Below are 25,404 nucleotides of genomic sequence, written 5' to 3' on the forward strand. Positions count from 1 at the left end.
AAGGGGGGTGCTCGCCTATTGTGCTGCACAGATCCTTTCGTGAATCTTCCACCGCGTCGGCGTCACCCAGAGGGAAGCACTTGCGGTTATTCTTGGTAGGCTGACGCAACCTGTAGCTCTCGCATGCAGTTCATGGAATGTACCTTTTCGAAAACGTGTTGCGTCGTGCTTTCCCCTGGTGACGTCATTTGGCGGGAGGGTGCGCTGGGCAGCTGCCGTCCAGGAGTGCAGATTTTTGGGCTAGTTGGTTAGTTGCATCAATTCAAGTCGTAGCGCTGGATTGACACGGACAAGAAAGACGACCGGACGTGCGCTACGCCCTGTAGTTTTTCTGGTCCATGTCAATCCAGCGCTACGACTTCGATTGATGCAGCTGCCGTCATCGCGAACGTGAAGGCGTTCAAAGTTTTGACTTATCTTTCATGGTTGTCGGTTGCGAGCTGCTAGTTTGCATAGCGCAGAACTTTCGGCAGTCATTTCGCGATTTATTTTACTGCTTCAAGTACGCCGCAGAAAAATAAAGGTGGCAGGTGAAGGTGCTGTGTACCCGGCGAAGAATGTTCAATAGGCAACTAGGCGTGTGCGAGCAGTGATGTTTGGAGCCGAATCGAACAGTGCTCGAAACAAATCGAATAGTTTGCGAATAGTTCTTTATCATAATGTTCTCATCCTAGTATTAAGTTAGCACGTTTCTATCATTACGATCCACGTTATTAAGCATTTATTGAAAGCACGAATGGAACATTAAGAGCAAACAAGTAATTCCTTAGCACACACAGGACTCTTTGGAGAGTGCGAATGATTGCTTCACAGCCTGTAAAGTATGGCTACCTAAGCAACGTAGCCTGCTCCACTACGCAAGTTCTCGTGTATTGTCTATACTATGCCCGCGAGAGTGCAAAATCGCCGTACTTTTGCTCCATTTTTATGTTTAACAGGGGGCAGTTTTGAAATATTTAAAAAAGTATTCCAATTTACCTATAGTGACTATTCGATTCGTCATTCGAAAGTTTCGAATATACGCACTCCCCTAGCAACAACAAGAGCTTAACAAAGGCGACGTCGCGGTAAGGGGCTTACGCAGCTTTGCCGCAATACGGTTGTGCAATGTGGTGAAGCGTGCACGGTGCAGTGTCGCCAAAGTTTCTGAATAAGCTTTGAGTTATGTAGGCGCTTAGAACGCTATGATATACGCTAATATGGCGTAAAAAATTTATAGAACAGTCTTACGTTTGCTTATAGGTTCTTGTGAGCGAGGAATAAGCTGAAATTAGCAGCAGTTGGTAGTGTGCTTTTACTTTACGATTATAAATGCGTAACGACGAACGATAACAAACTTCGCGTTTTCACTTAGATTTCGAAGCTACCGATACTACACAATTAAAAAAAAGAAAAAAAACGCGCATTCTGATTTTCCCAGCCGCAATGGGACTTGCTCCCCAGATTATCCTGGAAATTTTTCTAGTTTTCGGCACTTCCAAGGATAGCAAAATCTTGCAAGACACAAGGTCGCACGTTAACTCTGCGATGACAGTCACGTGGTGTCGAACACTACGCTTTCGCCCCTCTTGACTCTTCGCAGTAATGAATTGTCTGAAATCCATGCGAAAAGTGTTCTTCGGCTAGCGTGAACAAACTCATCCACTCCAGTGTATGCGCCTTTCTACGGTCAAGTTTACCTTATTGCTTACCTGCTGCTTTCTGAATTTGACAATAAATTCGTAAATGCCCACCAATAAACCGCATTTAGCGAAAGTGCAGAAACCGAAGCGTTAAAACCAATTCAAATCAGTTTCGTAAATAACAAAAAAAAAAACCTGCATTTTATGAGCGCACTATGAAACTTGTGAAGGAAACCATTGCTTCATCGTGGTTAAAGGAGCTAGCTACGCGTCATACAGTCAATACTCGCTGCTCACATGTATGTTACTTCGAAGTTGCTAAAATGCCGCCAATTGTTTTGTTACTTCGCTAAAACGGTCACCGGTCGCTACATTTAAAAATATATCGCCAAAGAAACAAAGCCGTTAAATCTATCAACGAAATCGTTAAAATTGCAACACTTGCGGCAGCAAGCATGCGGTGAGAAGAGGCTTGACGTTATCGCGATCATTCCAAGGTCGATCCAAATAGGTCGCGAAGCTTCGGGCGAAGAACGGTACACAACAAATTGTCAACCGACATCACCAAGGGTGGTTATGGGAGCAGTGATTGAAGCGGGAATATATGCAACGAGGGAAGAAACATTCCTAAAGAAGTAAGCGTTTTTTTAATTACATTAAAAAAATTAATCAATTTTACATACGTGTCGCGAGAAAAGAAAAGACAGCTCTATTTTACTTTATCGTTATCAATAAGTAACTTGTTTTTTCAGCGCCCACCATAATATGACGCCGCTATCAACTTGCAATTCAGCGCAGCTCTTCAAGTGTGCAGAAAGGCGCGCTCGTAAAATTTACCTGTTACAATACGTCTCCCCTCACACGCTGTGCTGTTTTGCTTGTTCACGTTTGTGTGAATTTGATGGCGCGTGTAGTTTCATCGTTTTTTCAACCTGTTCAGCTGGAAATAGTGAGTTACGACCGCCAGATAATTGCTTACTTTAGCCGTTTCCTTGGCGCTGCTGTGGCCAACGGGCTTGGCGTCTGAAGATGGGACCAGCACGCTACCCGAAAGGCATTCGTTCTGTGCAGAAGTACGATTTCGACACCCGTCCGGCTGACCTTCTGCTGCATCGCTTTTCACTCTGAAAGCTCGAGACGCCCATCAAGTTGAATGGCGGGGCAGCCACCGAAGCAGATTTCGCGCCTTTGAGAACAAAAAGACGTCACTTATGTTTTAAACGGATATGGCGTCACATTATTGCTTTTCCGCCGGAAGTGTTCCATCGTCGCACAGATGGCGTTAAGCCCATTGAATTGCCGATGAACCGCCATGCTTTGAACGTACGGGCTTCTAGGGAAGCTTCGTTACCAGGTGTGTTTCTGCCACGTAGGTAGCAAAGCATACATGGTATATTTTTACCAGGTATTTACTTTGGTCGTTATTTCCGGTGAGCAACAAATGTTGAAAGCAGCACTGTTATTGTGTAAATGCACGAGTTAGTATAAGGAAGAAAAATGAAGCCTTCTACGTAACAAAAAAAGAATGTTAGCAGGCGTGCCATCAATCCTAAATATTTATAGGAAACGGGATATCTTTTTTTTAGATGGAGAAAGGCTCAATACTGACCCATGCTCGACCGCTGAAATGTTCTGTTAGGTTGCGTCTTCTATGATTGCAAGTTCTTTATGCAGTATTTTGTCTGTTTTTATCTTCTATTCTTATAGTTCGCGTGAAAGTGATTGCTCATTGATGTATTTTCAACCAGTTTTGTCTAATAGACTATCAGTTTTTAGTCTGCGTTCGCGTCAACACGTTGATTCATTCGTAGTTAAACAGTGCTTTTAACGGAGCAGGAGCCTCTGTCAAGCCTCGATGCCTTTTGCTCTTGTCACAGTTTCTGTAAAGATACAGAAGAAAATGAATATTTCTTTCTTTCTTTCTTTCTTACTTTCTTACTTTCTTTTTTTCTTTCCAACGTTAAATTTTACACATACCCTGCAGATACCAGTGATGCCCTAAAAAGCTGTAGAATATGCTATAACCAGGAACTAGTTCAATAATGGCAAGGAACATTGGATAGAATTTGGAAATCGCGGTTGGTCTCAAAGGTTTCATCTCGGCTGGCATTAATCTTGAGGTGATTTGCAGCGCAAGGTAGTCTTTTCGCATTCCAGCTTTGCGCAGTGCTGTGATATTGTAATGCCCCAGCAACGTTTGAAAGGATGGACTCTCTCCTTGGCGGCTACAAATGGTCCGCATGCTATTGTCATCTAGACGATGCCATCATTTTTTCGCCGAGATTTCAGAGCCACCTCACGCGCCTGTCGCCAGTTCTTGATGTTTTCAGGCGAGCGGGCCTACAGCTAAACTAATAAAAAAAAAAACAGCTTTGCCGTCTTGAAATCACTGTGCTAGGCCACCTTGTCAGTGCCCGTGGCATACAGCCTGATCCCGGTCAAATTCCTGTCGTCAGAAATTTTCCAGTGCCACGCTCGGCCAAAGATGTACGGAGCTTCGTCAGCCTATGTTTTCATTTTCGGCGCTTCGTCAAGAGTTTCACCGACACTGCCCGTCCCTTGACGCAACTCCTGAACAAAGACATACCATTTTCGTAGGCTCCTGAACAAGCTAATACCTTTCGCACGCTTACTAGAGGCGGCGAGACAAGGACGAACGTCAATGGTGACCACGCGGAGATGGCGAACGACGGTACGATATGGTCGGAGCGTCACCACCTTTGTCCCGAGGTGACTCGCGGTAAGGCTGGAAGCGGCCTGCATGGGTGGCCAGCAGGACGCCAGTTAGGAGCATAGGGCTCAACAGCGGGCGACGTGACCAATCCGACGGCAATTAAAACAATTGAGCCGGTCCTGAGATGTCCTCCACTTGGCTGGATTGCGGCGACGTAGCCTCTGGCCTTGGACATACGAAACAGGGAAACGGTCAGTTAGATTGGAGAGAGCGACGGCGCACACAGTCCAGGCCTGCATTGGATTCCTCCTGACGCCCGATGGCTTCGACAAGTGGTATCCTGGTAGAGCTGGACTCACAGGCACGGGAGCATGGGGAAGCAGGAGACATAGCTTCAAGTATTTATGCATTAGAGAAAAGAAGGGTAGTCGATTCCATAGATCAGCTGAATTTTTTTTAATTTACGCGAACACCTGCATTAAAGTCGATAAACAAATTTGTTCATCCAGCAGTTATGCACGGGACATGCACGCCGGCGATTTGAGCGTGATAAGCCAGCGTGTCGACGTGGCCAAGTAGCGCGTTCAGCCAGAAACAGCGGATGAAATGCGGCCGCAGCGCAGATCCTGCGCTGCTCCGCGCACGCCGCAAAGCACGAGCTGCAGAGACACCTTTGCAGTCGAGGCCGTACTCGGCGCAGCTTGGCTGGCGCCAGAGTAAACATGGTGGTGCCGTCACAGAACTGTCCACTTGGTGGCGCCGTAAGCCTGCGCAACCGAGAATTACACGCAGCGCCACCTGTAATCACAAACCTGTACTCCGTTACGTATTTGGCAGGCAACGCTACGGAAGCTGCGCAAAGCAATACGGTTATAAAATGTCTCAACTATGCGCGTTCCACACCGCTGTTGCTTGAAACCTACGACGATTTCTACTGAATAACTGCACATGCTTCATACATTACAAGTACAACTTGTGGAGATAAGATTACGTCAAATTACGCATTATTTGTGCACTTCTTTTTGGGCTTCCAGTATAAGTGACGCACTTTGTTTTGGTCGCGATGTCCTGTATTTTACACAAATTGAGGCTCAACAGCCTAGTGGTTGAACTGTGTCGTAGCTGTCTCGTTAGGGTTGCCGTGTGTTCCAGAGAATCAGGGAACCCACGACAATCATCCCGGAGCGGCTGCTTTCCGCCGCTGCCGATAGGCGGCAACGAGGGTTTACGCTAGTGCAGCTTTGGCGGCAGCTAGTTTCTTCGTAGACGAATGCAACTTTGCATTTTGCAAAAGTCTAGAGACCGCGGTATATGCAAAAAAAAAAATTCTTCAGCACAGGCCTGTAACGTGAACTTGTATAAAAGCATGGTGTTAGTCAAGCAGGCGCACGTGGGCAGTACACTTGATTTCATCCCTTCTAAGTCTAGGCTGCGAAGAGAAATGAAATTTAGCGGCAACTCTGGTCCTTAAACTTTTGAACTCGACTGTACATATCGGCACATACTCAGTGACCAAAGTTGCTCCGATGGTCGGTTTCGAACCGTGTTATCTCAGCGCCGTAGCCCGATGCGCTAACCATACGACCACGAAATAACCAGCGACCCAGGTAGGCGGTGAAACGGTTATAAACATGGATACAAATCCCCCAGAAGCGTGTGAACTACAATAAGAATGAGAACGCATTAAAATGAAGCTGGACAAGCCATTTAATGCGTAGGGCAGGTAACCGGTGGTCTGTGAAGTTAGAAAATGGATGCCAAGGGAAGGAAACGCAGACAATGACGGTAGAGAACTATGTGGTGCGACGACTCTGGAAAATTTTAAGTAACAACTTGAAATCAGCGAGCTCAAGACAATGGTGATTGGTTACTGCTGGGAGAGGCCTTCATCTCGCTGTAGACAATAAATGTAGGCGGATTATGATTATTACGATGATGATGAGGGACAGGGTTGACTGAGTGATTCACTGACGGGGTCCAAAAGCAACGCAAGGTTTCAGAGGGGTGCCCTGCGATTCTGCACCAGAGCTGATTAGCTCTGCTGCAGTTTGTACGAGCACGGCTTCTTCTTGGAGGTTGCCAAATACAACTCCTTATTTACCCTTGTGTGTCCTTTCTAATCTTAAAAAGAAAACTTTAGCTTATGCATACGTCTGTGGTTATCCAGTGAGTCTAGCTTACATAATTATAACATGGCCGTAAAGCAGAATTTCTGCGTCGTTATTTGAAGCATATAAAACGGGCTGCCATTCTTTCTATTTTAGCCTTCCGAACTTTTCGATGCGGAGTCGACGCCACACAAGCATGCTCCAAGACCGCGCGAACAAAAATGCTACAGGCTGCTAACATCAACTCTCGTGCCGCATAATTTCGCCTTTTCTTTAGAGAGGACAGCTTTTGATGCGCCTGATGCGGGGGTTTCCTATGGATCCGTTTTGAGGTCAATACTGTTCTTTCTGTATGTTAAGGATATTTCTTCCCTAGTTGAAGCACCTGTACAAATGAAGCTTTTTGTCGATGATTGTTGCCCCAATAGCATGTGAAGATGGCCAGATTAAACTGAACGGACGTTTACAGGCTCTGGATGGGCGGTGTGCGAAATGAGACATGGAAATAAACTATAGTAAAGCAACATTTACGCATATTAACAAAAGCAAGCGCCAACTTTCCTTTGGGTACAATATCAGAGATCATCTTTTAGAGAATGCAAATTGTTTCAAATACCTAGGAGTTACGTTATGCACACGTTGCAATGGCACTCACACATTGATATCGTTTGTTATAAATGCAGCTGAATGGGCTAGAAGAACAACTGCCTATTGTTACTGCCTGCTTGCACATAGATAAATAAGCCTTTAGCCATTTTAATAGTTGTTTACTTAGTCCTTTACTTATTCCTAGAGATTAAAAAGCAATTTGCATTTAGAAACCGTGTCAAATACATTTCTAAAATCAACACTTATTGCATCTGTTTGCAGGTGTCTGTCTACGTTCAAGTGGAACTCACGAAGTGTTCCTAATAATTGTGTCACCGTAGAAAGGCAGTTCCTAAATCCGTGCTGGTCTGGACAAAGTCACTGGTTAGATTAAGAAAAAAGCCGAAAACACGGTTTGCTATAATATGCTCCGAAAGCTTGCCGCATACTGACGTCATTAATAACGGATGGCAATTGTCTACTTGAATGCGATCGCCACCTTTGAAAACAGGAATTACTATTGCATTGCGCCAGTCATCTGGAAGTTAATGCGTTCAACTCGATTTTACAAATATTATCTCTAGGTAAAAAGATACCCATTCTCTATACTGTTTTAATTGCATTTGTTAAAGATCGCCTGCGAGAGAGCGCTGCTCATTCTTTTCTGGTAAACTTCTACAAAACCTGGATATTACCTGCATGAGAGGTAACAGTTGCCTGGTGGGTACTTAGCCCTGTCTGGTGCAAAATTTATCTATGAAGTGAGAAATTTATATTTCGTGCATCTCAATAAGAAAAGACTAGCAAAAAAAAACCCACACATTCTTAGTGCACATTTTGGAATCATATCAAAAGCTTCTCCCGTTAATTGCCAAAAAATTAGGGGGTTAGAGATCCCGCATGTTTCTTTGAATTACTTTATTCATAATTGAAAAGGTGGAAATTGTGGCCACGAAATACTTGACGAGAATTTCGTGCCACCAGAAGTTATATGGCTTAGGCAGCATGCTCTAGTGACACTGTGCGAAGGCATAAACTGGACTTGATGCGACGCATGTACAATTGCGCAACATCAGGTAAAACCACATTTATATGTGGCAAGAATTGACAAGTCTCGTAATCTCAGATGCCGACGCTCAGGTTTCTGAGACAAGTCTTGGTATTCCTATTTCTTTTCCATGTCGGAAATTTGTTGCAAAACGTTATGATTATCACTACTGGACCAGAAATTGTTAAGAGGAGTTAGGTATAACCTTTTTTAATTGCTCACTTTACGGCACGCGTGGAAATTGAAAAAGCAAAGCTAGGAAATAGTGGTTTCGCGTCTTAGCACAAAGCCACAGGATAAACGCCATGTCCGAGTTTGCTACCGAATACGCTGACGTTACAGTTCGTGGCGTGGTTCTTGCAGCGCGAAGCTCTGACGTGCGGCAAGAAAAGCAAAAAAAGAAAGAACGAATGGCTAGCGAAAGAAAGACAGGCACAGCGCATGTGTTTGTACTTCTTTCGCTAACCCCTTCGTTATTTTTCTATCCGCTCATCAGTGCATCGCGCTACAGAAATCACACCACGGACTTAGTCCAGGATTCTTATCCAAAGTGTTACAGTTAACAAAGGCCTTATCCGTGTGTGCTGCCGAATAGGCTGGCATAATAGAGTCCCTCTAAGAGTCTGGGACGATTTTGCTTGGAACGCGAATGGATTATTTTAGCAGAATACGTAGAAGGAGATGTCGAAAATCATACTATTTGTACAATTTATACCAAGTAGACATGGTTTCACTACTGCTCATCTTCAATTTTGCATTTGGAACGTGTGTCCCACGTTGAATACTTTAACAGTTCATTATGGAATTTCTTCAATTAGCTTCCTGGACAATGCGTTTTTTTTTGCGCTAGCAGTGTCCACCTCTGCAGTTGATTCAACTGAACAGTACGAATTGCCGTATAGAATCCATTAGACTAGGAAATATATCACAAAAATAATAACAAGAAAGACATCTTTATATAATTCATACATATTTGATCGGTATAAACAGAAATAAAACCTACTTTATGTCGACATGGCTCTCCTGAGAATAACACAGGGTCATACGTACGTGGTCACGAAAGAGAGAGGCTTGGAATGTATGTTCGCGCTAAATCCAGTACAGAGAATGCGCCCTTTCATACCACTGAGGCTGCAAACACAACATCCTCGACTTGAACGTTCTATAAGTGCCAGAAGAGAAAATATGAAATATGAATATGAATGGTTCTGTAACATAAAAACAATGTATGTGTTTATTTGAGTTACAGCCGCATGTTGTATGCGTCTTAAGGCTTTCAGAGCTTTTACTCAAAGTTTCTCCCTTCGATAACGTACTACGCTCGAGTACTGGCCCCGTCAACTTGCAAATGCGGCATCGGTGCGTGGTAACGGCGAACTAAAGTTCTGTATCTCTATCATGAAGACCGAGCTTGTGAGAGAGAATCGGGGAGAAGGATAAATGTGTGGGTACGCACCCTTGCCTTGTTGGGAGCCATCGAGATCCTGCGCTCTGCCAGGCGCCATTTGAGCAGCGTCACCGATAGCCACAACAGCCATCCCGAGCACACGTGCTCGTACAGGTTTTCGCACGGGTTGTCGCCGCTGCCCAGCGTCTCCTGCGTTCGAGAAGGCGCATGCTATTACTGGTGATGTCCGAAATATGGAACCATGACTGATTTCGGCATCGCAAAATCAGTCAGCAAAAAAAAAAAAGCACGATATTCAAGATTGGTTTCTGCTAGACACAGGGTACCCGTCACTGGTGCGTGGGCTTGGACACTGGCCATTCTGAACTTTTAAGTTTCTGACTGGGAGAGTTGGTGCATACTTGTGAAAAAAAAAAACAAATTCAGTGAACATTTAGCGGTCAATGCGAGAGAAATGCGTCAGCATTTCATCGCACCTCTTTGAGGTCCCAGATCCATAATTTAAATTTCGTTCACCACGTTACCAGCTGCTTGTTCAGGAACTCACTCGACACACGCCCTACATCTTCGAACAGGAAAGTGCAATTGGCGGTGATCCAGAGCAGGCCATCAGGGCCCGCATTCACAAAAAACGTTCTTGCACTAGAAGCGTTCGTGCCAACCAATAGTGATGTGGGACATATCATTAGCGAAGGCGATTAGCCAATGACAAACAGAACTTAAGAGGAAGCTTTAGCTCGGGCCCAACTCCGACGCGGCCTATTCAAATACATGTAAAACGCAAAAACGTTTTTATGAGATAACCCCTGGACGGATTTTGATGAAATTTGTTGCATATGAAAGAGAAAGGTAAATTCTAGTGACTGTTGGAAGCGGAATTTCGATTTAGGGCTTGAATTTTCTTAAGCCGATTTTCAAGTATTTGACCGTTTGAAAAAAATAGAAGCACGAAGCTTACAAATTCATAGCTCTGCATCAAGAACTGATATCGCGGTTCTATAAACGGCATCCATTAGATCATTCAAAGCGGACAAATTTAATATGTCATTTTAGATCTTACGTGAATTTGTTACGTTGGTTACAACGGTTTTGCAAAAGTTGTATTTCCCTATGATCAAATTTTTTTATATTAATGTGTAACATATCAATTTTGTTCGCTTTAGATGTACTATTAGATGCACTTCACAGAATCGTATTATCATTTCTAGTGGTTGAGGTACAGCGTTGCAAACTTGATAGTTTCGTTTTTTGAAAATTTTCGATTTTTGGCAATTTTTAATAAAATATTGACAACCTAACTCGAAAATTTGAAACCAACAGTCACTAGATTTTAAGTTTGTCTTTTAAATGCAACAAACCTCGTCAAATTTGGTGCAGTGGTTGCCGAGAAAAACGAATTTTCCTTTTACATGTATTTAGATAGGAGCACTCGAGCTAAAGCTTCCTCTTAAGAACGAAAAGCTTTGTGAAGTCGGCTCCAGTTGCACTATATATGCGTGCACGTTCTTCTGAGCTCTCTCATTCATTCTCTACCTATACCACGTGGTTGGCTTCTCACAATTCATAAACATGCACTTCTTTCCATATTGATACTCCTAATAGCAACGCATTAAAATTCAGCGATACAGACGCGTATGCAAGGAAAGCACTGGACACACTGGACACACTGGACACGCACGAGGACTGGACCAGCACTGACTCTGTTCACTTATGCCCTTACGCATGCCAGAGCAAGCTATGGCTCAGGCCGATCTTACTGCATCCCCATACAATATATATATATATATATATATATATATATATATATATATATATATATATATATATATATATATATATATATATACACAGAAAGGCACCTAAAGGACAGAACTGCCTGTCTGCAAAAGCAGCATTCCTTCTTGAGCTTTGCTACGCTAGGAAGTGCCAATTCGAGTGCTGCCAAATTACACAACGTTGTCACAGTTGGTCATCTCCGGGCTTTGAGCCAATCAGGGAGGCTTGGTTTTGCACCATCATTGCATTTATTCTTTGTGCTGTCATGGACTGGTCGTATGACAGAGCCTTCGGCAAGTCTCGAAAGTCAACGTGATACAGCCACTAAGTTATATTCTGAATAAAGCTGGCTGCAATGAGTGTAATCAATCTTGATTATGACAGTCTGGTTATTCTTCAGTTGTCGCATAGGGTTCGGCATTAGGTGGCATTGCAGTGCTGCCGAATTATTATTCAACACCATACGAAGACATCATTATTGGTTCCACGATAACGATGTAACGATATTGGAAAGTTGGATGCATTGGATGTAACGATATATATTGGAAAGTTTGAGATCGCAAAACATGCGCTCACCTTCGGTGTTGCGCACTTGCGCGGGCCGAGGCGTCGAGCGCTCGGCCGCGCTGGCGCTCCCACGTAGCCGCTGCGGCAACCCGCCACGTGACGTAGTGTTGCGCAGTTGCGCGGGCCGAGGCGTCGAGCGCACGACCGCGCTGGCGCTCCCACGTAGCCGCAGTGGCAAACCGCTACGTGAGGTAGTGTTGCGCAGTTGCGCGGGCCGAGGCATCGAGCGCACGACCGCGCTGGCGCTCCCACGTAGCCGCTGCGGCAACCCGCCACGTGACGTAGTGTTGCGCAGTTGCGCGGGCCGAGGCGTCGAGCGCACGACCGCGCTGGCGCTCCCACGTAGCCGCTGCGGCAAACCGCTACGTGAGGTAGTGTTGCGCAGTTGCGCGGGCCGAGGCATCGAGCGCACGACCGCGCTGGCGCTCCCACGTAGCCGCTGCGGCAACCCGCCACGTGACGTAGTGTTGCGCAGTTGCGCGGGCCGAGGCGTCGAGCGCACGACCGCGCTGGCGCTCCCACGTAGCCGCTGCGGCAACCCGCCACGTGACGTAGTGTTGCGCAGTTGCGCGGGCCGAGGCGTCGAGCGCACGACCGCGCTGGCGCTCCCACGTAGCCGCAGTGGCAAACCGCTACGTGAGATAGTGTTGCGCAGTTGCGCGGGCCGAGGCATCGAGCGCACGACCGCGCTGGCGCTCCCACGTAGCCGCTGCGGCAACCCGCCACGTGACGTAGTGTTGCGCAGTTGTGCGGGCCGAGGCGTCGAGCGCACGACCGCGCTGGCGCTCCCACGTAGCCGCAGTGGCAAACCGCTACGTGAGGTAGTGTTGCGCAGTTGCGCGGGCCGAGGCATCGAGCGCACGACCGCGCTGGCGCTCCCACGTAGCCGCTGCGGCAACCCGCCACGTGACGTAGTGTTGCGCAGTTGCGCGGGCCGAGGCGTCGAGCGCACGACCGCGCTGGCGCTCCCACGTAGCCGCAGTGGCAAACCGCTACGTGAGGTAGTGTTGCGCAGTTGCGCGGGCCGAGGCATCGAGCGCACGACCGCGCTGGCGCACCCACGTAGCCGCTGCAGCAAACCGCCACGTGAGGTAGTGTTGCGCAGTTGCGCGGGCCGAGGCGTCGAGCGCACGACCGCGCTGGCGCTCCCACGTAGCCGTTGCGGCAACCCGCCACGTGACGTAGTGTTGCGCAGTTGCGCGGGCCGAGGCGTCGAGCGCACGACCGCGCTGGCGCACCCACGTAGCCGCTGCGGCAAACCGCCACGTGAGGTAGTGTTGCGCAGCTGCGCTGACCGAGGCGTCGAGCGCTCGGCCACGCTGGCGCTCCCACGTAGCCGTTGCGGCAAACCGCTACGTGAGGTAGTGTTGCGCAGTTGCGAGGGCCGAGGCGTCGAGCGCACGACCGCGCTGGCGCTCCCACGTAGCCGCTGCGGCAAACCGCCACGTGAGGTAGTGTTGCGCAGCTGCGCTGACCGAGGCGTCGAGCGCTCGGCCGCGCTGGCGCTCTCACGTAGCCGCTGTGAGAACCCTCGATGACTTCGGGTGCGCTTGAGCATCGCTGTTGTGATCACCACCGTTAGCGACAGCAGGACGAGCCCGATGCACGTGAACCGAGCCTGGTGCGAGTGAACGGAGACTGAAGCTCGGGACACAGGCGCGACTCCATGACTTGGAAACCCATCGGCGATTGCCTGCGATCGAATTTGTCAAGCGTATGGATCGGAGCCACACAAACAGGTGGCTGGAATCACATTAGAGCAGAATTACATACGCCTTACTTTTTCTACACGAAACGCCTTGACCAAAGACGATTCACGTAGAATGCAAATTGCAGCTCTCGGGTTCTCTAGGAATGCTTAGTAGCTGCTTGGTTCTACATGCGTTGGTTACGAGCGCATCTAGCGTGCATACAGCCTGGCCATGCCTGGTGATGGTCTGTGCATTTTTATCGTGAGAACAGGTGTTTGGCACGTAAGACGAGGTTTGTTCACACTGTCCCAACTACCATCCTTCACAGCCTTGGTTCATTCGTAATAGTGTTTAACGACTTTAACGACCTGGTGGTAAGCAGGTGGCGTGATGGATGGATGGGTGGATGAATAACTTTCTTGAGGTCCTTCGGTGCGCGCGATTAGAGCGTAGTGGGCCGCTCTCACGTCGGGACAAAGAGTCCATGCCCCTCCGCCGCATCGCGGGCCCGATGGACAGCACAGAGCTGTGCTTCAAGGTCCGAGCTGCGTAGAGCTCGGTCCCACACTTCCTTTGTGGTCCTGGCCCCCGGCGAAAGGGGGCAACCCCAGAGCATGTGAGCAAGGCTAGCGATATCTTTGCGAAAGCGACACGCATTGTGGGGGTGCGCGTCCGGAAAGATTTTGTACAGGAAGGCCGGCCGTGGGTAGGTGCCCGTCTGAAGCCGCCTGTACGTGACTTCTTGTGCTTTATTGAGTGCTTCGTGCGGTAGCAGCATGATTCTCTTGACTAACGTATAGTGCTGGGTGAGATTGTTGTAAGTGACGAGGGGGTCGCGTGGCAAAATTTGGAAATGTACAGATAGATAGAGTCAAGTGACGCAAGAAAAGGGTAATAGGAGACAGCTCGTAAGAACCTTGGTCTTGCAACGGGCAACAAATAGACTGATGATGATGATAATCATGGGGATGATTATGAAAGTAAACATGGGCGAACGCACTAAAAGGACACCTAAGAGACTTGCCTCATGTGTCCTATCACTGTGTTCGTAGGTTCTTGTAATCAACATCCCCTTCGTCCAGCACTCATAGTATTAGGACGCCATTATACAGTAACTACGAGTATAGTAAGTCTCTCTCTTTCTCTATTATATATATATATATATATATATATATTGTGACCAAAGATGCTGGTCCTAATGTAATAGGTGATGTTCTGAACGTGCCGGTCATGACATCGCTTTCGACGCCGGCAGTCGCTTCATTCACCTGTATACTCTGATGAAGTACGGCCTTCTGTTACCTTCGAAGGTTCTCTGCGGGAAAAGGCGCCGTGGAAGCTGCCTATTCTTGCTACTTGTGCAGCAAGGAGAGGAAGAAAACGAGCTATGTAGGAGCTTGAGTAATCAGAAAAAATCGATTTATTAAACACTGGTCACCTAAACTACCCTTTTATCACGAAAAAACATTGCTCATAGCGACAAACGGGCTGAAACTCCAACTATACAAGTAAACTATTAACGTGTCGATAAGCTTACGCTGTATATCTGATGGTTCTTCGCAGCGCCTGCCTTTTGCAAACTATTCTTTCTGAATCGCAAGGTGGAAATTCTCGTTGTTTACCCGCCTAAATAACGAAGCTTACTACTAGTTTTGTAACTTGCAAGTACTAATTCAACGTTCTTATTGATTCTTAATGAACTAAGAAAACATATTTGCATGTGTTTAAGGCACATTCGCTTGGAGTGGCTCTAAAACTCCGGTTACAGGAAATTCTATGCGAACATCATCCGGCATGTCAAGAAACAGGCTTGTCTACGTTTATACAAAACCTTTTTGCGTGTGTCCGTGAACGCCGTCCTTACAGTGACCAACTCATACTAAAGCTTCCATGGCATCAATTTAATAAACAACTTGCTCGGTCCCGACTGGATTCCAGTAGCTCATTTTATTGCACTTGTATACATCGCACGAACAACAAAACATCGCGTGGAACGTTTGAACGGCGTACCTTACAGGCCCTCAAACAGAGTGTTATTTACGATGTATGCACCACCCAAACCCGACAAAGAGTGAGGCCATGGCCTACCTGGTATTCACTGTGAAAGACTGCCAGATGACCGAGCCTTGGCAAAACAACGCGCTGAGCTGCCCGTGGATGGCCTGTGGTCAGCGATCGGCTAATGAGACACAGCCGCATCGGATAGGAGAATGGCGAACGGGAGGTCATTCCCTCGCAAGGCTGCGCCAAAAGCAAAATTATATGTTGTATATGCCGCTCACTGTCATCGTTATGCCCGAAATCTCCTGCATGAGCTGGGGCAAATACCGGCTAACTTTCCCGCAACGCAAAAAGTATTAGAATGCATGTCTTAGTACGTACATTGCAGGCTCATGAGCAACGCATTCTACAGGGAGAGAAAAAGCGCCGCTTGCTTCATGCGGCGCATTAGACGGCGCGATACTGAAAGGGCGTAACGAACAATTCTGTTGGTGTACGCCCGAGATCGAGTAGTTAAATCTCCAGTGCCGATATGCACGGGTGTATACGGTACCTAGATATTTTACGACGACGCTAGGTGGGAAACAGCAGGCAACGGCTCTTCTTAAATTATGGGGTTTTACGTGCCAAAACCACTTTCTGATTATGAGGCACGCCGTAGTGGAGGACTCCGGAAATTTCGGCCACCTGGGGTTCTATAACGTGCACCTAAATCTAAGTACACGGGTGTTTTCGCATTTCGCTCCCATCGAAATGCGGCCGCCGTGGCCGGGATTCGATCCCGCGACCTCGTGCTCAGCAGCCTAACACCATAGCCACTGAGCAACCACGGCGGGTGAAAAACGGCTCTTCTTGCTGGCGGTATTCGTAACAGCGCGTTAGGACAAGCACCGAAAGGAAGACATACGACCGGAGGGACGCTTATGTATGTGTTGCTTACCGTCCTTGGTGCTGGTATGAGCGCTGTCAGCAGGTTAGCCCAGCTCACATGCGTCTCTCATTCTCATGACTCTTCATGCGTCGCTCATTCTAAGACGTGACGCTGCGGAGCTCGAGGTAGCGGGTTCGATCCCAACGGCTTTTCCCGGTGAGGGCGGAGTGCAAGGACATCCCGTGCACCATGCGTTGCGTTCGCGTTAAAGATCCCCCGCCGGTCAAAATTAAACTGCAGCCCCCTACCACAGCGTGAGTCTTAACAGCAAATTGTTTTGAGTCTACACACGGACACGATCCTGGGGGAACTAGCCCTTAACAGCATCGCTATAAAGAAAAAAAAAAACCGGGGAGGAGGCGAGCGGAAATAATAAACTGTGGTGCGTTGCCTGCTCACCGTTCTCTTGTTCTTGCTCTGTTCCTGTCCTTAGCGACGCCGTCGTGTTCTTTTCCGCGCACGAGTCAGCAGGTTAAAATGCGTGCCTCGCGAGGTATAGCTCTTCTTCCTCGTTTCTAAGATGGAGCGTTTAGGTTTTGTTATTATCAGTAGCAGCAGCAACCATCAACCAATTTCTTTTTTTTAAATCTGCGCAGGGTGAAGGCAACTGCAAGAGTTGGCCGAAGCATGTCGTCTGTATCGCCAGGCAAACCTGTTCTATCCCTGAAGGATGTCCTTGCGTCTTCAATCCTCATCATCCTCTGCCGCCCTCGATGACGTAGCACTTCCCATAGCGCCCTCTGTGTTACTATTATATGCCTCTAGATTATGTGCTACACGCTGGATTTTCGTAGAATAAACTGCTCGAAAACCCAATTGCGACGGTATTTAGAAGTAAACTAGCCTAGTTGTAGAAAGTGTAGACAGATAGCAGTCCCCCGTGCGAGGTCACGAGTTTGAAATGCGAGCAGATGCGTCGCAGAAAGCTCGTAAAATTGAATATTTTTGATACAGAAGTAATATAGATATATGGCGTCATTGGCACTCACTAAAGAAAGACACAGAACTCGCCCCCGGCCTGACATCCGGTATAGGGTGGCACCCACGGTGCGTTGAAAATATCGGCGGCTATAATCTGATATTTGTGTCATACAGTATAGAACCTCGTCGATACGTTCCGGCGTGTTACGTTCTCCCTGCTCTTACATCCTGAAGCACCGGTCCCATTTAGCTTCTATACGGTCGCGTGCATTAGCCTTCCGGTTGTTACCTTTCCCGCTCCCTGTTGTTGCGTCGAAAAAACTGAGACGTCGCCGCAAAGCCATGGCGGTAGCGTCTACTTGGACGGCCGCATATCGCCGCTGAAAACGGTTACCTCACAGAAGAGAGAGAGAGAGAGAGAGAGAGAGATCAAATTAATTGTCCCCACGGCACATTCTCCGCATTCTGATGAGCGCGGAATGCATAGATGCTTGTGCACAGAGCTCTGGTACATGCAAAAGAACGAGACACCGGTTAAAAATTGGATTTCCCACTACAGCGTCTGTCATAGCCCATACCGGTTTGGATCAATCAATCAATCAATCAATCAATCAATCAATCAATCAATCAATCAATCAATCAATCAATCAATCAATCAATCAATCAATCAATCAATCAATCAATCAATCAATCAATCAATCAATCAATCAATCAATCAATCACCTTTCCGCTACAGAGTCAATCACCATTGCCTATCTGCGATATAGTTTCCGTCTCCACTCATATAATGCTGAGAAGCCATCTCGTTCTCCTTTCGTGATTAAACTCCCAAATAGATTGTGGGAACGGACTTTACTACGACCACTAAGTATCGTATTTCAAGCTTACTTCAATTAAGACACGAGGGCCCTTACTTTGCTTACTATACGCATGCTTACTCCGGCGTTGTTTTTATTGTTCCTCTTTTAGCATTCTTGCATTGTTATGTAAGAAATAGCAATGATTCCATGTTGTACTCTTCTTACATTCATCCATTCTATTTTATTTTTCCAACTTACGTATATTTCCTTTAGGTCTGTATTTTTCTTTCTTTGTACAATCTTAAAAGGAAATGTTGTTCCTTGCTCATACCAATCACACAAGTTTAACATTGTATAACACTCATAGTGGGGCGAATCACACTCTTTCGAAGGAGGTACTCTCGCACGTGTCCAGTGTACAGCTCTAATGCATAATGTCATCTACAGTGTATATACCCGTGTACCGTCTTACTAACGAGTGTTAATCACAGTTCCTGAATTCCAGTAGCTTCTTTATTCACTAGCATTCCACGTTTCGCCAACGGATTAATTCATTACGCGATTGCACCTTTCCTTGTGGAATTAATTCCATTATTCATCGTTTCGGGCGGCAACTTGCTCGCTAATTGCTCGCTAATTCCGACGTGGTCGCGCTCCAGTTCTAACTTTTCCGTCGACGCAACCCACTTAGACGCCGGTCCGCCTCCGACCCTTCCCTTCTACGAACAGCAGTCATCGCAAGTCGGAGAGCTGCGGTCCGTTGGTGCTTGCTGAAACGGCTGCTTTGCATGCGTCATTTTCCGCCCGCGCTAATTATTCTAATCGGGGTATTTTCCTCAGTCCTTTGCACGAATCAGCAGACTCGGTGTGGCAGACAGAGTGCCGGGCGCCTCGTTGAACCGTCCTCTCGGCACGTCCACGAGGAGTTTGAGTGTTTCCTACTTTCCTCACATGCACTAAGTTAGGCGAAGGATGTCTATAGTCGGGCACTCAAGTCTATTGCCTTCAGGTAGTGAAGAAGCGCTCGAACTGCTTTCTGGGCTAATGAACTGTGAAGCCAGGCTACCAAGATCTTTGCTTCTGTAAATGGCCTGTCGTCCAGTCTATTCAAGGGCACACTGTATAGACACATGTTATCTCTCTCTCTCACTCCCCATTCCCCTCCCCACGTGTAGGGTAGCAAACTGGATTCAGTCTGGTTAACCTCCCTGCCTTTCCTTGTTCCCTCTCTCTCTCTCTCTCTCCTACTTTCCTGCCCGAGCGTGTAGACGTGGATGTGTTCGAGCCGCGGATCACTAACGTCGCTGCTTGGCCACGTGGGCATGACGTGGTTGAAAGCTTTTAGAAGCACAATGAGACGAGAAGTATACAGGAAACATATACGAGCGCTGTAGAGCGCACTAGTTCTATACAACATTCGTGTGTTGTACCGTGTCTGCTTCTCGTCCTCGTCTTGAGGCGAGCTAAACGTTTCGATCTCGCAGGTCGTCACTCACATTACATGTAGTTTTAGCTTGGGGGTAAACTTCTTACCGTTTACGCATTAACGGGTTTACCGGGGCCGTAACCGCAGTCGCGCGAAGCTTTTTACAGTAGCGCAACGTCAACAGACAAGTTTGAGGGTAGCACCATTCTCTCTTTCCCGGCTACCCTCCTCCACTGATTCTCTTCCAACGCAGAGCGGTTCCAAACGGTTGCAAAACTCTGAACACGCGTGTAAAAAGCAAATAGCTTATAGCTTGTGTCGTACGATACATTATACTCGTGCTGAAACTGTATTTCGTACAGTCAATCCTTATTCAAACGCGTGTGTTGGCATAAGTTTACTAATCCGGAATATTTTCCATCCTTTCGAACGGTCTTGAAAACGTCCGCTAAGAAATGCAAAAGGCTATTCAAAGAAAATGGGCGAGCTGTATCAAAAGAACGATTGCAGTTACGGTTCGGGTCGAATACTATATTTTGTTACACCGACGCAGCCACAGACGCAGGCACACCGTCGCATCCGTCTGGACACCCTAGAATCCTCTATACTCGCGGACAACTTTCTGTGGCTACGAAGAGAAAGCTACGGAGGCGAAGCGCGCCCAAGTCAGAGCGCTTCTGAAAATAGTCCCGCGTTTTCATCCACGTTAGTTTAGGCTGGGGATGCGAGAACATAAGAACCTTATTAGCAACAGTGAAATGAGACAGAACACACCACTGAGTGTTAAAGCTTACTTGTGATTTTTTTTCCTTCCGTGACTGGGCAAATGCGAAACTGTCGCACGTGGAAGCTGCGTCGATTCAGCGTCTGTTCCGAGCAACCATGGAAAGGCACCGCTGTCAAACGCTGCCGGACTACTTGGCGCGCTAACACATGTGCAGCAGCCACGCCCCCGTAGCGTTCGCTTCATAGCCACAGAAAGTTGTCCGCGATTATAGAGAGCAGATTCGACAAATAAGGGTATTATTGTGCAAGACATTGTGCGTCCGGTAATTAGCTCATTTGTGCGCAGCTCAGGTGGATTTTCCGACCCTGTAGTTTTTAGCGAGTCGGCAGCTTACAGATTAGCGATTAAAATATTTCCATCTCTGCATTGAGTTCTGTAATCCCCGTTGCGCCAGTGCCCAGGTAACAGTGGTATCTCATCGTTACGTCTCTATAGTTTACCGACAAGTGTTACGTAATAGAACATGCAACCCCACATGATCTATACTGTTGCTAGCGTTAGTTATACCAGAATTAATTCTACGGAACAACGTACTCGGACATGCTTCTTTGAATTCACTTATTGTACGTTAAAGGACTGTAGGCACTACATATGGCACGGGAGCGAGAGAGATTTTGTTGAACAGGGAAGATGAAAGGTAATCTGGAACAGCGCGTTTCTGACTTACTGATCCTGGCCTACTGAAGACGGGGAAGTGACAGAGGGAGATAGCAGGGGATAGTACGATGCTATATATTTTGCACCACGGGTCATGGATTTAGTTTTTGCGAATTATGCTTTGCCAAACTGCCGCTGTTATCGGGTTGTTCTTTGGCTTGTTCCTCTCGCGAATGAAGCGTTTTCTGTATCCGTAATTACGTCGATGTTATCACAAATTTGATGGCGAGAAAGCATGTTTAATCAGATTATACGCGCCACAGGAACATCGTTGTACATTTTTAAAAATCTTCGCGAGCATTATAGTGATTGCTTTGGCGCTTTTACAGTTAGCGGACGGCCTTCAGCCGTGAGATGTGAATGAAACGACCCACAAATGTGTTCACCGCTACGGTCACTATTGCCGTGATTCGAAGGTTGCTTATCTTATTTGGGCACTATTTCTCCCTATAAACAGCTAGTTTGTTAACTCGAACTTTTGCCGGTGTTTCTGGTTCTTCATGATCGCTGCAACGTGACAACAAACTGCTTTGTCTTTACGTGATACCTAAAAACGTTATCGTGATAAGTGGTACGTTAGGTCCAATGGACCTGCGCGTATTTTACCACAGACTACCGCGGCAGGTTACTGTGATTGCGTAATTACACGGCAGTGTCCAAACCGCCGGCTTCGAGCCGGATTCACGCTTGCTACTTGCGATTGGTTGTGACATAAATAAATAGTAAAATCAGTCATCGCATAGCCCCACCTCAAGGTCAAGGCAAAGTACTAGCGATATATTGTCGTTATTATTGAAATATTTTGTTCGTTACGACATTGCGAGGCTTAGCTGGACGTCACCAAGCCGGTAAACTGTTTTGATTTTCGCTTAGCAGATGGCGCCACAGCGTTAGCGATGCGGCACCGTCTAGAAGCCAAGTTCTTCGCCGCATCGTGAATTTGATTGTACGGTCGAGTCCTGTACGCAGTGAAGGTATTCTCAACCGTTGATCTCTCAGCATGTAACCCGCGGTTTCCCAGGGAGAGAGAGAGAGAGAATGAAGAGGAAAGGCAGGGAGGTTAACCAGATATGAGTCTCCGGTTTGCTACCCTACACTGGGGATGAAGGATAGGGGTTAGAAAGATGACAGAGAGGAAAATGAAAAAAAAATTAAAGAAAAAGGAATAATAAAAAGGAACGCGCACACATGGAGACACACACACAAAAGGCGTTCCAGTTAAAGTCGTTCACACAGGCGGGTAGATCGCAAGAAGCGCAAAAGCACTTGCACGGCCTTCTTCTGTGAAGGTAGGTCCTTTCGATGTTGTAGAATTCTTTTTTCGGATAGCGGTTGGTCGTCCAGTTGGTCAAGTTCGTGGCTAAGGCATGCCCTCTGTGGACTGTACTGCGGGCAGGCGCACAAAATATGGCCAATTGATTATTCATGGCCGCAGTGGTCACAGGTTGGTGTGTCGGTCATCCCTATGCGGAAGGCATAGGCTTTAGTAAAAGCAACGCCCAACCAAAGTCGATATAATAGCGTGGCGTCTCTACGGCGAAGCTGTGATGGCGCTCGAAGACTTAATGTTGGATCAAGTGAGTACAGTCGCGTATTTCCTAAATGTGGCTCATTCCATTGCGACGCGGTGCACTGCCGAGCAAGTAGGCGGAGCTTCCGTGCCGCGTCAGTTCTAGAAACAGGAATTGGGACGTGGCGCTCCTCAGTATGGGCTGAGCGGGCAGCGTGATCCGCCCGTTCATTGCCGATAATCACGCAGTGACTTGGAAGCCACTGGAAGGTTATTTCATGGCCTGCATCACTTATATGGTGTAACGTCTCTGTAATATGAAATATTAGCTGTTCGTGCGGTCCGCGTCGTAAAGGTGACAGTAGAGACTGCAGTGCCGCCTTCGAATCGCAGAATATTGTCCATTTGTGCGGCGGTTCATCACCAATGTGATGAAGGGCAGTAAAGAGCGCTGCGAGCTCTGCTGCCGTCGATGTTGTCGCGTGGGTCGTCTTAAATTTAATTGTTGTAGCTTTCGCTGGTATGACGATTGCCGCCGCGGAGCTGCTTTCCAGGGAAGCTGTTTCCCAGGGAAGCTGCTTTCCAGGGAAGCTGTTTCCCAGGGAAGTGGGGCAAGCGCAGAGGGCCTAACGTATCACGTGTCATGGTGACGTATCCACGCTAATGTAATGCGGTCCGGCTTATACAGCGTCGAAATCCCAATACGCGCACTGTAAAAACACGACGCACGCGGCAGTAATGCAAGCGAGCGAGATGCAACACCAAGCAAGACTTTAGGATACATGCAAACAGAATTGTGTCAATGTAAAAAAAAATGCAAAAGATGAGTGTGTCTATAGTTCGGAATTGATCTAGTAATGGACGAGAAGTTCAGATGAGGCTATCGTAATGCGTTAACTTTGTACGCGCTATGCTATGAAGTCTTCAACGACAACCGAAAGAAGTGAAGTTATTTCTTCGATTATTCCAACGGTATCCGCGAGACCTTTGTACGACGTTGGTTCTTGCTATATTCGTGGTAACAACTTCAATCAAATCGTCTATTTATTAATATAATTGTGAGTACAAATAATTTTACAAAGAAAATAGTAATTGACAGAACTGGGTCTAGCAATGCCTACTAGGCGTAGATTGTAAACAAATGAACTAAAAGCAGCAGTGGCAGAGAACCTGCACAGCACGTATTGTCGTGTTCGACTTGGCATTACAGAGATGTAATCCGGTGCTTAATATTGTTAAAATTTACAGATATTGGCCTATCCTTATTTTATATTGAAACCTATGAATAAAAAGATTTTGGTACCTCGCAGTAAGTAGAATTTAAATGTATTCGCTAAATACAGCATGTTTTGTTCAAATCGTAAAAACACTCCCGAGTAAGAATATTTCAACGTTTCACACGTATATTAATCTCGACTTCGGAGCTTGTGCAAAACGGAATCTTCCTCTCAGAACCCCACTGAAACGAAATAAAGGAATAAGAACGTCAACATATAAAGAACACACAAGCGACAGTAACAAAGAACAATAAAAATAAATGACAACGGCGAGGCTATGAGCAAGAGCGGTAAGCAACAACAAGCACTACCACCAAGGCACAGACAAAGCCAATGGCAGCATATAAACAAGCGTTGCTGTTTGGCGTACGTAAGCTCTACGATAAGTCTTGCGGTGGGCTCCTACACAGCAATCCAAACAATCTCACGCTCACTTGAGGTGCATGGTGCATCCGTTCTCTCGTGTTTCCATTCTCTCGAAGATTGCTTCCCCGTTCTTTCCGTCCTATAGCCGCGGCGCTAACGAGATTGAAGTCCTTTCTTTGGATGACAGTAGCCGCATTCGCTTGCCCCGGATAGCACGGAACCGTCTCATTCCGTGGAATCGTATACATGTGTTGTAGCCGCCACTCTCGACCAATTGCGCATGCTTCGGGTGGGCCGAAGCTCTGAGGCAAGGTATATACTGCTTTACCTATTTGCTGCAGACGGCTGCCGGAGCTCTTCTGGCAATTGGATCGTCAAAGTTACATTGTCGCGCATAGCCTTCGTTCCCGCGTGGGCATTTTCGTACTTTGAAACGATTGTTTTCAATGTTCAAGCCCGAAATGGCTTGAACGTTCGAAAAGCAGGAAAAGAAACAAGTATGACGTCACGGATTCAACGAACCTTTTTTCTCATTTGGGTGAGATCGTGATTCAGTAAATGTTCTCGAAGCTCGATATGTTCACTGTATGCCTCTTTTAGAGAACAATTTAGTGATCCATCTCTATCATTCAGTAATCACCTATCAGCTCGAAAAGACGCCAACAAATTTCATGACGTCACATAGAGATGGTGCGCGAACTTAGAGGTGGCGTCGCCACTGTCTTCTATTCATTTTTTGCACCTTCTCTTGCTTACCAAAGCTCCTTGTTCTCATCGTCAGAGCGCTGTTTTCGGTATTGCATTAGGGTAGTTTGCCAATACGGTGAAACGTCCATATAACGAATACGAATATAAAGAATAATCAGATATAATGGAGTAAACATGAAATGTTTCTCTCGCCGATATCAGTGTGTGGTGAACATATGCTTCTAACGAATATAGTATATAGTAAAGGTATTGTCACATTCGTCTTCATTATAACAGGAGTCAACAACACTTCTAAAATAAATTTTCTTTTGAGTGTCATTCTTTAAAATTTCTTGACGTGGCATTGAAAACGAGTTATGACAGCGGATGTCGTGTGCGAACCGCAGCGTACATACTCCACTGGCTATGCCTTTACGGATTTCCGCTCTGCAAGTTGGCCTTGGAGGTCGTCGTCGTCATCCACGACATCGCCAGCTTTTTCGAGTGAATAAGCAGAGTTTACTCGGCTGGCCTGTGCGACGGAGGCTGCGCCGCAAAA

At 46.9% G+C, this 25,404-nt stretch overlaps 1 protein-coding gene across 2 annotated transcripts in view; it reads right to left on the reverse strand.

The window, feature by feature from the left end:
* Window positions 1-4,751: 4,751 nt before the first annotated feature.
* Window positions 4,752-25,404, reverse strand: part of LOC126527703 (uncharacterized) — a 58,507-nt gene continuing 37,854 nt past the window's right edge. Inside the window, exons 2-4 of one of the 2 annotated variants that reach the window (XM_055068893.2) lie at window positions 15,571-15,723; window positions 9,497-9,637; window positions 4,752-5,063 (exon numbers count right to left, since the gene is read on the reverse strand). In XM_055068893.2, the coding sequence (XP_054924868.1) occupies window positions 5,031-5,063; window positions 9,497-9,637; window positions 15,571-15,723 (327 nt within the window). In that variant the 3' untranslated portion in view covers window positions 4,752-5,030. Of the gene's footprint in view, window positions 5,064-9,496; window positions 9,638-11,800; window positions 12,366-15,570; window positions 15,724-25,404 lie in introns of those variants that run through there. The other variant, XM_055068892.1, reaches the window with a different exon arrangement.

This window comes from Dermacentor andersoni, chromosome 9, assembly GCF_023375885.2.
Source record: "Dermacentor andersoni chromosome 9, qqDerAnde1_hic_scaffold, whole genome shotgun sequence".
NCBI lineage: Eukaryota > Metazoa > Arthropoda > Arachnida > Ixodida > Ixodidae > Dermacentor > Dermacentor andersoni.